Here is a 14261-nt window from a genome sequence, read left to right on the forward strand (position 1 = left end):
GTATTGTGTTTAGATTTGGAGGTCGTATCTGGTGAAGGATATAAAAAAGGGGGGGGGGGGGAATTGAACAGGGGAAACAACCATAAATGCAAATACATAAAATGAGGAGTGGAGTTGTCCTGAAGAGACTGGTGAACACAAGTTAATATGAAAATGTCCTTTTATTCAGACAATGGTTCAAATGACTTTATTCGTTTAACTCAGTGACTCAACGTGTACATATTTCAGCCAAACTGGCCTGCTTCAGGAGTCTAAGGAGTCTTCTGGGTAATATCAGATGGCGTTTTGAATAATAATTGGGTATTCAAATCAGTGCTACCATATGGAATACTTTCTAACAGTGCTTGGAGCCAAAAGGTCTGGGCGTACTCGCACTTGCGTCTTCTCCAGGATGCACTCCTCTCCCATTGGTGCCAGCAGAGAGATGCCTTGGACAGTGGAAGCTCATTGTAGTCTAGCCTGGTAGTTGGAGCCCCAGTCTCTCACCAGAGAAATTCCCCTTTTCATCTCTACATGGGTGATATTGATGGCAGACGCCAACCTATACGGCTGGAGGGCACATTGTGAGGGGCATCCAGTTCAGGGACTCTGGTCCCTTTCCCAGAACAAGTGGTGAATCAGCCACTTGGGATTTCAAGCAGTATCTAGAGGTTTGTGAAAGAATTTCAATTATCAAATCATCTTTTTGTATTGGTAGAGGCTGCCCATAAAGGTCAACTAGCCTCAAAAGCAACCATTTCCAGATGGAGCCTATATTGGAAGTATAGAACATCCACCTATATCTATGGAGATGCACTCCACTAGAAGCATAGCTTCTTCCTGGTCAGAATCTTCAGTGGTGTCCCTGGAAGAAATCGGTAGATCTGCCACTTGGTCTTCTTTCCATATGTTCACCAAAGTTTTACAGGGTGAATGTGGCGACCAAACAGGACTCTACATTCGGATCTTCAGTTCTGACAGCAGGTTTATCTTGGGGGACTGCTTTGATATGTCCCACATGTTTAGGAATTGACTGTCTATCACACTAGGAGGAAAGATTATGTTCTTATCTTGATAATCTTCTTTCTAGTAGACACACTCCCCATTCCTGAAGCCCACCCCGTCAAATGTTCATTTGCCTGCTTACTGCCTCAAAGCTGCTGGGGAGTCCGGACATCTTGTTTCTTTCCTTTGTCCAGCCTTGGCAAGGATAGAGGATGCAACTGCCACATTGTAATGAATGATTAACTTTTCCCATGTTAAGGTATTTGATTAGGGGGGAAAAGGGTGGATTTTACTTATTCTTATTATATAATACATGAGTATTTCAATAATTTCACAGTAAGGATAATTTTATGATTTATTGAATAGGGAGGGAGGGGGAGGGACTATTAGATTCAATAAGGATGATATAAATGTTAGAATTCTTTCATAATATTTAAAATATTATAGAATTTTAATTTGTAATGAAATGTTAAATTTGATGCTTATATGAGAGTTAATCAAGTGTGTATCTTTAAGTTTTAAATGAGTTTATTTGCTACACTTGTTGTAACATATGAAAATGAATAAAAAAAAAAAAAAAGAAGAAGCTAGGAAGTATCTATAAAATTTCCCACACAGGTTGCGTTCCAGTTGGTGACTTATTTTTGCACCTTGTTATGTATTGAAAATGGTTACGTTTTGTTTTTCTGTAATATGTGTAATGATATGAGCAGAACATACATGTTTCTCGGGGAGTGCTCTCGTACCCCTCCTTATTCTATTTCCTCTCCAGGGCTGACCATATGCTTTGGTAAGAACTGAGGAATTGGAGAACAGCACAGAAGGATGAGAGGCAGAGCAAAAGAATGCTAATGATACTCCCTACAAGAAGGGATTGATTATCCACATGTTCAGGAATGGAGTGTCTGTCTACTAGAAAGAAGATTATTGAGGTAAGAACCTAATCTTTCCATGTAACTACAGGATTCTAGGGTTGAGCAGGGATTGTCTCTTACATGTTTAATGTACAGCGCTACGTACATCTAGCAGCACTATAGAAATGATAAGTAATGATGGTAGTAGTAGCATTAATCCTGCTTTTCTGAAGTTCCTCTCGTGATGCCTGATTTGCATTTTGCTACTCAACCTGCCAAATCAGGTACTCTTGTGTGACTCTACGGAACATATGTAGTAAAATGTTACTAGGTTTGGACTATGTGATGAATGCTTTCTCTGCTGATTTTACTAGGCTTTCCTAGCAAAGAAATAGCATTCTTTTTCTTTATTTTTAGATGTACCGTTCATTCTTGTTATTCGTGTTAGCATGGTTCCCAAAAATGTTTGCAAATCGTTAAATCGCAAATACGAAATGCCGAGTCTGTGGGAAAATAGAGCTTCGGTTCCAGCAGTACACATTTTGCCTCAGAACCACAGAAATTGAACAATTAATTCTATTGGGAAAATAGGGTTAGATTCTTGCATTGGACAGCACTTGGAGTATCTATAGATGCTTGTAATTCATTTTCTGGACACTTGGAGGCCATATCTAGAAACAATTCTAGACCATGAGTGAAAGTGAAAGCAAAGAAAGCTGGTCTTTTTAACAGCTGGTCTGCGAATACGTGAACAACAGTGGCACAAATGGGGAATATTGGTCTCAATTGAAGCAACTACAGATATGCAAAATTGTGCACTGAGAACATGCGAATAACAAGAATGGACTGTATATTGTAAATCACTTTGCACTAAATAAAATAAGCATTATGTTCACATTAGTACATTAGTAAACATTAGCACAACAAACCTTGTAACTAAATTGCAACATTCCTTCTTTTTCTCCACAGATAATATCTTTGCAGTAAAATCTTGGGCCAAGCGAAAATTTGGATTTGAAGAGAATAAAATTGATAAACATTTTGGGATTCCAGAAAATTTTGATTATGTAGACTGACATGTTGAATGTTGGTTACTCCATTATGTTAGAGATAGTGTAAAGCTAACCCATTACTCTTTATGCTGTTTGTTATATTTTCAGTATGTGGTTTTATTTATCATTCTCTGAATTCAGTTGTATTGTACTTTTCTGTCAATGAAATTTCAAAATATATTTCTAAATGTATTGTGGTTGTATTGTACTTTTCAGCCAATGAAATTTCAAAATATATTTCTAAATATGTTGCGGTGTGTTTTCTTTTCCTTGATTAAGAAGACATGCACAATCTTATGTTGGCCTTTGACTGCATCATGTCCTCTCTGTAGGAAGATGCATTTATTATACTAATTGGGGCTGATAATCAAAAGAGAAAAACGTCCAAAAACTAGCCTAAGTCAGCACTTGAATGAACATTGTCAAAATACGTCCAAGTGCCGATAATAAAAACAGGTTTTGGACGTATTTCTAAACGACCTAGGCCTTCATAGTGCCGCTGAACGTCCAAAGCTAAACGGGGCGTTTCGGGAGGCGTGTCGAGGGTGGGAGTTGGGTGGGACGTGGGCCGGCTTAGACTTAGTCGTATAGCATGTATAACCGAAAGTTATACAGCCCAGGATCCATGGAACTTAGACGTTGTGATTTGGTCTAAGTCACAAAACATGGTCTAAGTCACAAAAACCCACCTAAAGTCACCAGATAAGCACAGCAAACACATACAACAGACCCCCACACACTACACCAGTGATCACCGACCCCCCCAACCCCTTAAAAATCGTAATCACACCTTTTAAAATTCAGCCTCCAGATCATCATCACCTGGCAGCCTGGCATAGGAAAGCCTAGTCGTCTAGCACAGAGGCGGCTTAAGCTGTCTTTGGGGTGGGTTAGGGACTCATGGAGAGGAGGACCATGCCCCTAAGCCCCTGTAATCCCTGCATTGATACTGAAACATGTTCACTCCCCTAAACACCCCCAAAACCCTTTTGTACTGGCATATAAGTGGCTCCTGCAGCCATAAGGGCTATTGGGGTGGTAGATAAGTGGGTCTAGGGGATTCTGGATGTGGTTTAGGAGTCTCACCATGACCTATAAGGAAGCTGTAGTGAGGAGAAGACATGGCACCCTTTTTGTGAAGTTCACAGCAGTACCCTGTAAAGGTACCCCACTATTTAGGTGCCATGTCTGGGTGTTCAATCCATCACTTTTCAGACTCCTCCCACGTCCAACAGGGCTTGTTCTAGGCGTTTTTGACTTGGACGAAAAGTTGGATGAAAATGTGGTATAAAGATGGACGATTTAGCGACTTGGACGATTAGATTGGCAGGATGTATAGTTAGACAACTGTCGAAACAAAAAAAATTTTGGACGTATTTTTCGAAAATGTGTCCTAGGCTGTCTTTAGACGACTTGCAACTTAGACGAAAACGGACTTAGATGTTCCTTTCGATTATGCCCCTCATTATGTTTAGAATTGATATTCAGTATGATTTGTAGCCAATGGAAGCAGTGCAGCATTTCAGAAGAAGGTTGCAGAAATTAGACTGCAGTGGTTCCAAAACTGGGCTTTGGGACCCCAAACTGGGTCACAGAAACAAGACCACTCCCTATCTACTGGAACTTCCACTGAGGCTTATGCAAAGTAGTGGCACTTGGCATAAGGCTACAGGTCTTAGAACATAAGATTTGCCGCTACTGGGTCAGACCAGTGGTCCATCGTGCCCAGCAGTCCGCTCACGGGGCGGTCCTTAGGTCAAAGACCAGTGCCCTATTTGAGTCTAGCCTTACCTGCTTATGTTCTGTTCCCCTATAACAGCCTGAAGGGTGCTTTCCCCTATAACAGTCTCCGGAAGAGCGTCCCAGATTTCTACCACTCTCTGGTTGAAGAAGAACTTCCTTACGTTTGTACAGAATCTATTCCCTTCTAACATTAGCGAGTGCCCTCTTGTTCTCTTCACCTTGGAGAGGGTGAACAATCTCTCTTTCTCTACTAAGTCAATTCCCTTCAATAAATGAGGAAGGAAGGGGAAGAGAAGCCCTGCAAAGCGCAGGTGAAGAAAAGATCACTGAAAGACCCCTTAAAATCCCCAATATAGCAGAAAAAGGCCAACACAGCTAAAACCTAAAATGGCTGCTGAGAGATTAAAATGGCTGAAGACACACTCTGACTGAAAGCTGTCAGCTCTGAAAGGCACACTTCTGCTTTTCTGAGAAGAGCAAGGTCAAACAGAAGGCAAAGCTGGAAAATAACAATTCTTATGAAAAAGGGATCCTCCACCCAAGTCAGCATGGCCAGTTGTTAAAAGCATCATAAGAACAAGGGTGTGAAACTTAAGAGAGTTGACCACAGAGCTAAAAAGCTGTTAGGCCCAGGTGTTCAAAAAGGGGATCTTGGTATATTAAAAGGACATTTACGGGAAAAGCAGAGCAGTTCTAGTGAAAAAGGCGTGACACACAGTATCACTCATTATGTTAGCCAATCAATAGATTAATAAGTATAATGACAAATGTAATTAACCAATGAAAATGTGAAATGCAACATGCACTAACGTGGGCCAGAGCTGTCAGAAACATAGAAAAAGAGCTCCTTGAACCATAGGATTAGAACCGAACTGAGATTCTCCATCAGACCGGCCAGACTGGTGTGTGCCCTATTACTCTGTATGCTGTACAATTTATTCTTGTAAGCTGTTACTGATTTATTATTAAATTTATATTATTCAAGCCAGCATAACGAGTGTCGAGTGGTCTATTAGTGGAGGCCGTCAACAGCCGGCTCTTCATATCTTTAGCCCCTTGTTGGTTGGCTTCCTGTTAAACTGAAAACCCATTCAGAGTACTGAGGTCTTTTAAGTGCACACCATCTAACAAGCCTTATGCTGACTGCTGTTGTTGCTTTTTTTGCTGTGGATGAGTGGTGGAAGCAGAAAGTGGGTTTGGGGAGGGAAGAGGATAAAGACATACAATTTTGTCATCCTAGTCATATTGCTGAGTGCTGTTATTGAGCATAGGTCACAATTGAAATTCTATTATAGGGGGAGTAGTCGTTTCTGTGACTCTATTTGGGGTCCCAGATTAAATGATATGCAAACTATGTGAAATTGTAGGAAGTTGTTGGGAGACTGAACAACTGGGCATCCAAATGGTAGATGAAATTTAATATGGACAAGTGCAAAGTGATGCTCATTGGTATGAATAACCCAACTTGTAGCTGCATGCTGCTAGGTTCCACGTTAGGAATCACCACCAAGGAAAAGGATTTAGTGCCATCATGGTTAATGAAGCAGGAAAATTCTGTAGTCTGTTATTGAAACAGACATGAGGAAAGCCACAGTTTGCCCTGGATCGTTAGCATGAAATGTTGCTACTATTTGGGTTTTTGGCAGTTACTAGTAATCTGAATTGGCCACTGTGAAGACGGGCTACTGGACTAGATGGACCATTGGTTTAACCCAGGAAGGCTGCTATTTTGTTCTTAAGGGCAATATGTTGAATTCTCTCTGCTCAGTGTGCTACAGATTAAGAATAATTGGGGAAAGGAATAGAGAATAAAGCAAAGAATGTCATATTGCCTCTTCATCACTCTATGGTGAACGATAAAGGAAAAAGGAGGTAATGATGCCCCTGTATAAGACTCTCTGGTGAGACCTCATTGAATAATTGTATACAATTCTGGAGACCGCACCTTCTAAAAGATAAACAGGATGGAGTCGGGCCAAAGGAAGGCTACTAAAATGGTCGGTGGTCTTTGTCATAAGGCTTATGGAGATAGACTTAAAGATCTCAATATGTATACTTTGGAGGAAAGGCGGGAGAGGGGAGATATGATGGAGATTAGTGGATCCCAACCCTGTCCAGGAGGACCCCCAGACCAGTTGGGTTTTCAGGATAGCCCTAATGAATATGCATGGATCAGATTTGCATGCCTGGTACCTCCATTATATGGAGATCTCTCTCAGGCATATTCATTAGTGCTATCCTGAAAACCTGACTGGCCTGAGAACCACTGCACTACACCATACATCTCAAGTTTTCTTAATACAAGAGAACAGTTCACTAAAATCACTATTACAAGGGGAGGAATCCAAGATGGCGGCAGCCTGTGACTCGTGCTCTTGAGTCAACCTGATAGGGTTGCTATTTTTCTTACCTCTACAACGATACCACATACTAAATGCAAGGGATAGTTCGGGTTGAGCCCTTGACGCCACAAACTCCCTCCCCTATGCAGCAACGGTCGATTTGCGAGTTCATGTCAATTTTGAATCCCGTGGTGTTTCATGGGGTGATGACAGTGCTTTTCCCCGCTCGAGAAGTGGAGGATATTGCTTGTGAAACATCTTTGTTTCCCCCCTTTTCCTGTTCCATCACCGTGTCCTGCTTCACACGCAACGATGTCTGAGGAGTTCTGCAGAATGGACAGTGCAGAGGGACAGAAGCCGCCAGAGCAACAAAGGAGCAGGGAGAGCTGGGAGCTGACAAGGATGTCAGCTCTCTTTTGGTTAAACCTCCAGTGGTTACACTGGAGAGTATTTAGGATGCTCTCTCCAGTCAACGCTACTGTAGCCAAGTCTTCAAGAGAAGTAGCAGTTTTAGTAAGGACAGTTGATTCTTTGGGCCTTAAATTAGAAGGGACCAAGGAAGATTTCTCCAGCAATTTAAAACAAGTAAATGAAAAGGTGGAAAAGCTTCAAGATTTAACTTTGGACTAATTAAGGATAAAAATCAATAAAATCGTAAGGTTGAACAATTAAAATTTCAATTGTCGCTTGAATATACGCCTTTTGAACTTTCCTAGGTCTCTGGGTGATTCTCCTACTGAGATGTTTAAAAAAATATCTTCTTGAATGTTTAAAATTTTCCCCCGAATGTATGCCACCTGTTAATAAAATATACTATTTGCCATCAAAAAAAGAAGCGGGGATAAACCCAGAGGCTGAACAGGTTAACTTAAATGCTGAAGGTATATAAAATTTTACAGATCTTTTAGAATCAACTGTATCTGAAACTTCTGAAAGAATGACATTGCTGGTTGGGTTGGTTTTTGAACAAGATGTAAATTCAATTTTTCGATTATATTTTTGATCTCCACAAATATTGTTCTATGGGAAAAAAGTTTTCATGTACCCCAATGTTGCTAGACAGACACAGGAAGGTAGGAAATTGTTTCTTGTAATAAGGCCTGAAACAGTCTCTTTGGGAGCTCCATTCTTATTAGCCTACCCTTGTAAATGTCTAGTTAAATATTTAGGGGTTAAATATGTGTTTTATTCTGAACAACTGCTGCGAGTCTTCTTAGATTTGAAGAAATTGGCTATAGGGAATGTTTAGTTGTGAATAGCATTTAGTTAAATGGGATTCATTGCTATTAAGCCTATTCCTTGATTATAAGTTTCTCTTCACTTATTTAGAATTCCTCCTTCAAAGTTTTGTGGTCTAAGGAGCTTTAAAAAAAATTTTTCTTTTCAATATTGTGTTAATATTGTTTGAAGTTTTTCTTTGTACATCTCAAGCTTTATTACTGTAACAAGTTTGTTCTTGTAAATATAATTTGAAATTTGAGAAATAAAAAGAAAAAAAATCACTATTACAATTAATTGCAAGCTATAAACATCTTGTCAGTAAACAAATAGTATGTAAATCCAAACTATTCTCGAACTGGAATCACTGACTTAAGAAAAAATATTTAAAAAGGAGGCAAGAAAGGATTGACCCTTATGGCAGACCACATTATAAAGGCAAGAGCAAAGTGGAAATGTCCAATCAGAAATGTCCTGCATCCTTTTCCTTCACTGCAAAGCTGTGTTATTCTGTGGTGTTACAGATTCGGAGCAACGGTTTGTTCATTTTGCTTTAGACCATTTAAGACTATTTGATACCCAAAGACTCCTAAGACTCCTGATGCAGGCCGGGTGGCCGAAACATGATCATGTCGAGTCGTTGAGTTGCTTTGGATGTATGAGCTAATTTGGATTAATAAAGACCATTGGATTTATCAGATGAGTTGAAAGACACTTTTTTGTGCACCAATCTGATTGGACATTTCCACTTTGCTCTTGCCTGTTTGATTTTGTGGAATTGCTTCCCCTGTTTTATTGAAACCACATTATAAAACCATCAGATCTACAAACTGCAACCTACATTGTCCAAAAGGAACTGAACTAAGCCACAGTATAGCCTGTTATTCCTATATTGCACAACTGTAGTAACAAAAGGAATAATCATAAAGCAGGGTTAGGCAATGTCGGTCCTCGAGAGCCAAAAGCAGGTCAGGTTTTCAGGATATCCACAATGAATATGTATGAGATGGATTTGCATGTACTGCCTCAAGATGCAAATCTATCTCATGCATATTTATTGTGGCTATCTTGAAAACCTGACCTGCCTATGGCTTCAATTGTCAAACTGGGACACACCAAAGGTCCATCAAGCCCAGTATCCTGTATCCAACAATGGCCAACCCAGGTCAAAAGTACTTGGACCTGGCAAGATCCCATGACTTGAGTACACTTCTCCCTCTGTATTCGCGGGGGTTAGGTGCAGAGCTGGCCTGCAAATAATTTTTAGGGCCAGCTCTGATCCACCCTGGCCTGCGTCCTTGACCTTACCTGGTGGTCTAGCAGTGATGCAGGGCAGGAGCAATCTTCCTATGTTCCTGCCCCATGCAGAACCATCATCAAATGGCTGCCGTGAGTTCTGGTTATAGTCTCGAGATTACAACGGGAACTCAAGGCAGCCATTTTGATTACAGCTCTGCACAGGGCAGGAGCATAGGAAGATCACTCCTGCCCCGCGTTACCGGTAGACCACCAGGTAAGGTCCGGGGAGGTTCGGGCAACCTACAAAAAAATAGAAGGGAAAAAAAATCGCAAATAACCGAATTCATGAGTAGTGAAACCGTGAATCCGGAGGGAGAGCTGTACTGCTTTTTTCAAACAATGGGGTATATAACCCTGTTCCACAGTCAACTAGACACACTGACATCTTTTCAGTTACAGCCCCTCAAATCTAGAATCTACTACCTATTTACTTACGGGAAGAATCCTCATTAGAAAAATTTAAATGATCATTAACATTTGGAGACTAATAAGTGAGTTGATCAGCTGTAATCGGGATTTTAAAGTCGGCCTTCTTTCTCCCTCCTCCCCCCACCTCCTGATGATATTACCTTACATATTTCTATCCTATTAAGAATTGTAGTTCCTCCCTCTCTCCTTTTGTTGTTGGTTAGTTATTTTTGTTCTGTTTGTACATGTGATTTCATATATCAATAATATTGTATCCCCTATTTTGTTTAACTTGTAAATTGCTTCAAACTATTGATAAGCGTTCAATCAAATGTTAATAAAACTTAAACTTGCTCTCGAGGACTGAAATTTCCTACCCCTGTTTTAAAGTATCAACCACCAACAAAAAGTCAAACAAAATCATCAGGGGGTTAAAATGCCATTAAATGCAGTAAATAAAACAGGCTCCCTTTTATGAAACATCATTAGGTTTTTTTTTAATCGCCGACCACACTACGGTCAGTGATAAAAAAGCCTCCATCCCATGCCCTTCTTTGAAGCCCAACTCTCAAAAAAAAAAATCACCTCTCCATCGTATTCCAAACATTGCCTAAACCCAAATAAGTCAATGAGTTTCCTAATAAGGGCAACATTTAGAAGGAACAAACATCCAATCCAGAAGTGGAGAGTGGCGCAGTGGTTAAAGTTACAGCCTCAGCACCCTGAGGTTGTGGGTTCAAACTCACGCTGTTCCTTGTGACCCTGGGCAAGTCACTTAATCCCACAAAAATACCTCTCTGTCATACTTTAAATAACTTCAAAAATGGAAACAGCGAGAAGTATTCTTTTGTTAGACTTATCTTGGACAGTCTTAGTCTGTAAATAATACTACATATAGAGTCACTCGTATTGGAGCAATGATTGACATCGGTTAATCAGCTGGAGGCAGCCCCACGTGGTGGAAGAGGACGTCAGACGTCAATAAATAGCAGTTCTCAGCAGCAGCCATCTTTGCCGATTTGAACGTAAATAGAATCGCCGAGTAAGTTTGGACACAGAGACAGGTATCCTCTTGTTATTCTCACTCTGACACTGCTGTGTTCTGTTCTCTTTGCAAAGGAGTCCACCGCCCTGACGCAGCCATATAGCGAAACGTCAGCTAGCTTCGCATCGGCGGGAGCGGACCAGCAAGAATTTCATCATGAAAATGTTCCCTGCCTAAGCTAAGTTCTACCCTTCATTCTTTTGAGCGTTTAAGTTACAACAGCATTGGTGAATTGCTAGGGAGAAGGAGGATAGGGGCCAATGAGATTATTTCCCTGTCTAGTGCAGTTGTTGAGTTAACTTACTGACAACGCATGGGGATCTGAGGCTCCTCCTCTATTTATGGTATTCTTTAGACTAAGACTGTCCGAGATAAGTCTAACAAAAGAATACTTCTTGCTGTTTCCATTTTTTAAGTTATTTTTATTTTATTTTTTTTTTCACTGTTTAAGTTTTTTATTGAATTTTTTTTCCATTTAACAACAAGTGTCATAAATTTTCATACAATTATCTTAACAATACACTTGATATTTTTATAATATATTTTATATATAACATTTCTTGTCTTATTTTTCTTATGGTTTTATATATCATATAATTGTAATTATTTTTCTTATAAAGTTATACAATATATATATTGTAATGATTTTATCAATTATTATTTAAATATGAACCTTTTCCCCCTCCCTTTATTACTTTTTTTTTTTTTTTTTATTATTATTTTTTAAGTTATTTAAAGTGTGCCAGAGAGGTATTTTTGTGAGATTATTGATTGATCTCTCTGCATCCTATATATTCTTTGATTGAGCAAAGTCACTTAATCCCCCCATTGCCCCAGGTATATTAGATAGATTGTGAGCCCACCGGAACAGAAAAAAAATGCTTGAGCACCTGAACAAGTTCATGTAAAACCGTTCTGAGCTTCCTGGGAGAACGGTATAGAAAAATAAATAAAGTTTTTCTTTAAGCATGAGCATAAGAGTTGTCAAACTGGGACACACCAAAAGTCCATCAAGCCCAGTATCCTGTTTTCAACAATGGCCAACCCAGGTCAAAAGTACTTGGACCTGGCAAGATCCCATGACTTGAGTACTGCTTTTTTTTTAAAGAATGGGGTATATAACCCTGTTCCACAGTCAATTAAAACTTGATCACAGAAGGGGAACATTATCTCTTTCCCCATCCATGTTTCAGAAACACAAAATATACTGATAGAAATATCTAGTATAAGATTACAAGATCATAGTTCTTCCCTATTGAATGTACAAGAGTATACCCCCATTCTGCTCAGAAATATAGTGCCAGCAGGCTTACTCGAAGTCCTCATATTTGTCTACCCAACACTAAAATCCTGCCGGTATAAAGCAGTGATTCCCAACCCTGTCCTGGAGGACCACCAGCCAGTCAGGTTTTCAGGATAGCTCTAAAGAATATGCAAGGAGCAGATTTGCATGCCTGTCACCTCCATTATATGCAAATCTCTCTCATGCATATTCATTAGGGCTATCCCAAAAACCCGACTGGCTGGTGGTCCTCCCGGACAGCGTTGGGAATCACTGGTATAAAAGATTTTTGGATAGAATACTCGCATTTGGATCAGTGCAATTATCTCTAAGGCCCCATCTTACTATTTATTCAGAAAATCGATAAAGACTTACCTGTTTGATAAATTTGATATGTAGTGAATTTTATACCATACTCTGTACTATTTAGTATTTATTTTGTTTATGCCAGGGGTGTCCAATGTCGGTCCTGGAGGGCCGCAATCCAGTCGGGTTTTCAGGATTTCCCCAATGAATATGCATGAGATCTATTAGCATACAATGAAAGCAGTGCATGCAAATAGACCTCATGTATATTCATTGGGGAAATCCTGAAAATCCGACTGGACTGCGGCCCTCGAGGACCGACATTGGACACCCCTGGTTTATGCTGTTTTAACATTTGTACTTCACTGATTGTTCAGTATTCTTTTTTGTGAACTGCCCAGAACCACTACTTTATGGTAGTGGTGGGTTCTAAGAATAAAGTTATTATTATTATTACTTTGCGCTGTCATCCTCCAAAAGCATAGTATATGCTTTGCATTAAAGACTTTGAGCCAGATTCCCTAATCTCAGACACCACAGTAAAACAATAATGTGGTGGGAGTGACTTGTTTTACGGGAGATTCTCAGCACAATAGCATGCAGATTATATGCTTGCTATGTGTGCGGAAATCACTGGTAAAGGGGGAGAGGAACTGTGCCTGGCACTTACTCCTGTCTGTAAAAATAAAAAAGCAGCCTCTTCTCTCCCTGCCTGAACTGGCAAGCAGGGGCTGCTTTTTTAAAATGGACGCTGCTGTTGTGTGTGCTTAACACTTACACGAAAGCTGCACCTATTAAAAGAAAAAAGCCCCCCCTCCTGATGCTGGAAGACACCCCCCAAAAAATACTGGCAGAAGGAATGCCCACTCCCTCCTCCTGCAGGTTTGGGGGGACCCCCCTGACATCAAGCTCCCCCCCCCTACAGCCCACCACCACACAAAGCCTGGTGCCCCCCCTCACCATACCTTTTTTCCAAGTTTCCAAGTTTATTCAATATTTGATTAATCGCTTATTCAACATTCTAAGCGATGTACAAAGTATAAACATAACACAAGTTAATAGGGGGGAGACTGACAATTTCATATAAAAAACAAAAACAAAATACATAAGACGAGCATGGGATGTAAGGGGAAGGAGAAGGGAAAGAAATACAATTTTTTAAAACAAGGGAAAGAAAACATTTATGGTAAACAACATTAGGAAAGGAAGACAAATGAAGGCTAAAAAAGTACATATGAGATCTAAAAAAAAACTTTGGTCGGGTCATACGTACTGGTTATATCAGTTATCAAATGCATCTTTAAAAAGAAAACATTTGAGCTTACTTTTAAATTTAACCAAATCTAATTCCTCACGAATATTGATTGGAAGTAAATTCCAAGTTTGTGGTGCTGTGACGGAGAAGATTGAATTTCGCCGTGTATTTATGATTTTTAAAGAAGGGATTGTCAAAAGATGTTGATCAATGGATCTAAGAGCTCTAAGTGGGGTATAGGGGATCAAAACTCTATAAATAAAAGAGGGAGACTTACAAAGAAGGCTTTTGAAAACTAATAAGTTTAATTTGTAGGTTATTTTTCGAAAACCGGCAGGAGGGATGCTCACTTAATTCAACCGGCAGGCCCACCTCTTCAAAATGACAACCTTTCCCCTTCCCACTACACCCTGGGATGCACCAGGAAGGGGCCTAAGGCCCTGATTGGTGCAGGTGTCTAAGACTCCTCCTTT

At 40.0% G+C, this 14261-nt stretch overlaps 1 protein-coding gene across 2 annotated transcripts in view; it reads left to right on the forward strand.

The window, feature by feature from the left end:
• Positions 1 to 3140, forward strand: part of MND1 (meiotic nuclear divisions 1) — a 76902-nt gene extending 73762 nt beyond the window's left edge. For both annotated transcript variants that reach the window (XM_033926651.1, XM_033918208.1), the window contains exon 8: positions 2808 to 3140. In XM_033926651.1, coding sequence (XP_033782542.1) covers positions 2808 to 2914 — 107 coding nt within the window. In that variant the 3' untranslated portion in view covers positions 2915 to 3140. The remainder of the gene's footprint in view (positions 1 to 2807) is intronic.
• The last annotated feature ends 11121 nt before the right edge of the window (positions 3141 to 14261 follow it).

The sequence above is a fragment of the Geotrypetes seraphini genome, chromosome 1 (assembly GCF_902459505.1).
Source record: "Geotrypetes seraphini chromosome 1, aGeoSer1.1, whole genome shotgun sequence".
NCBI classification, from domain to species: domain Eukaryota; kingdom Metazoa; phylum Chordata; class Amphibia; order Gymnophiona; family Dermophiidae; genus Geotrypetes; species Geotrypetes seraphini.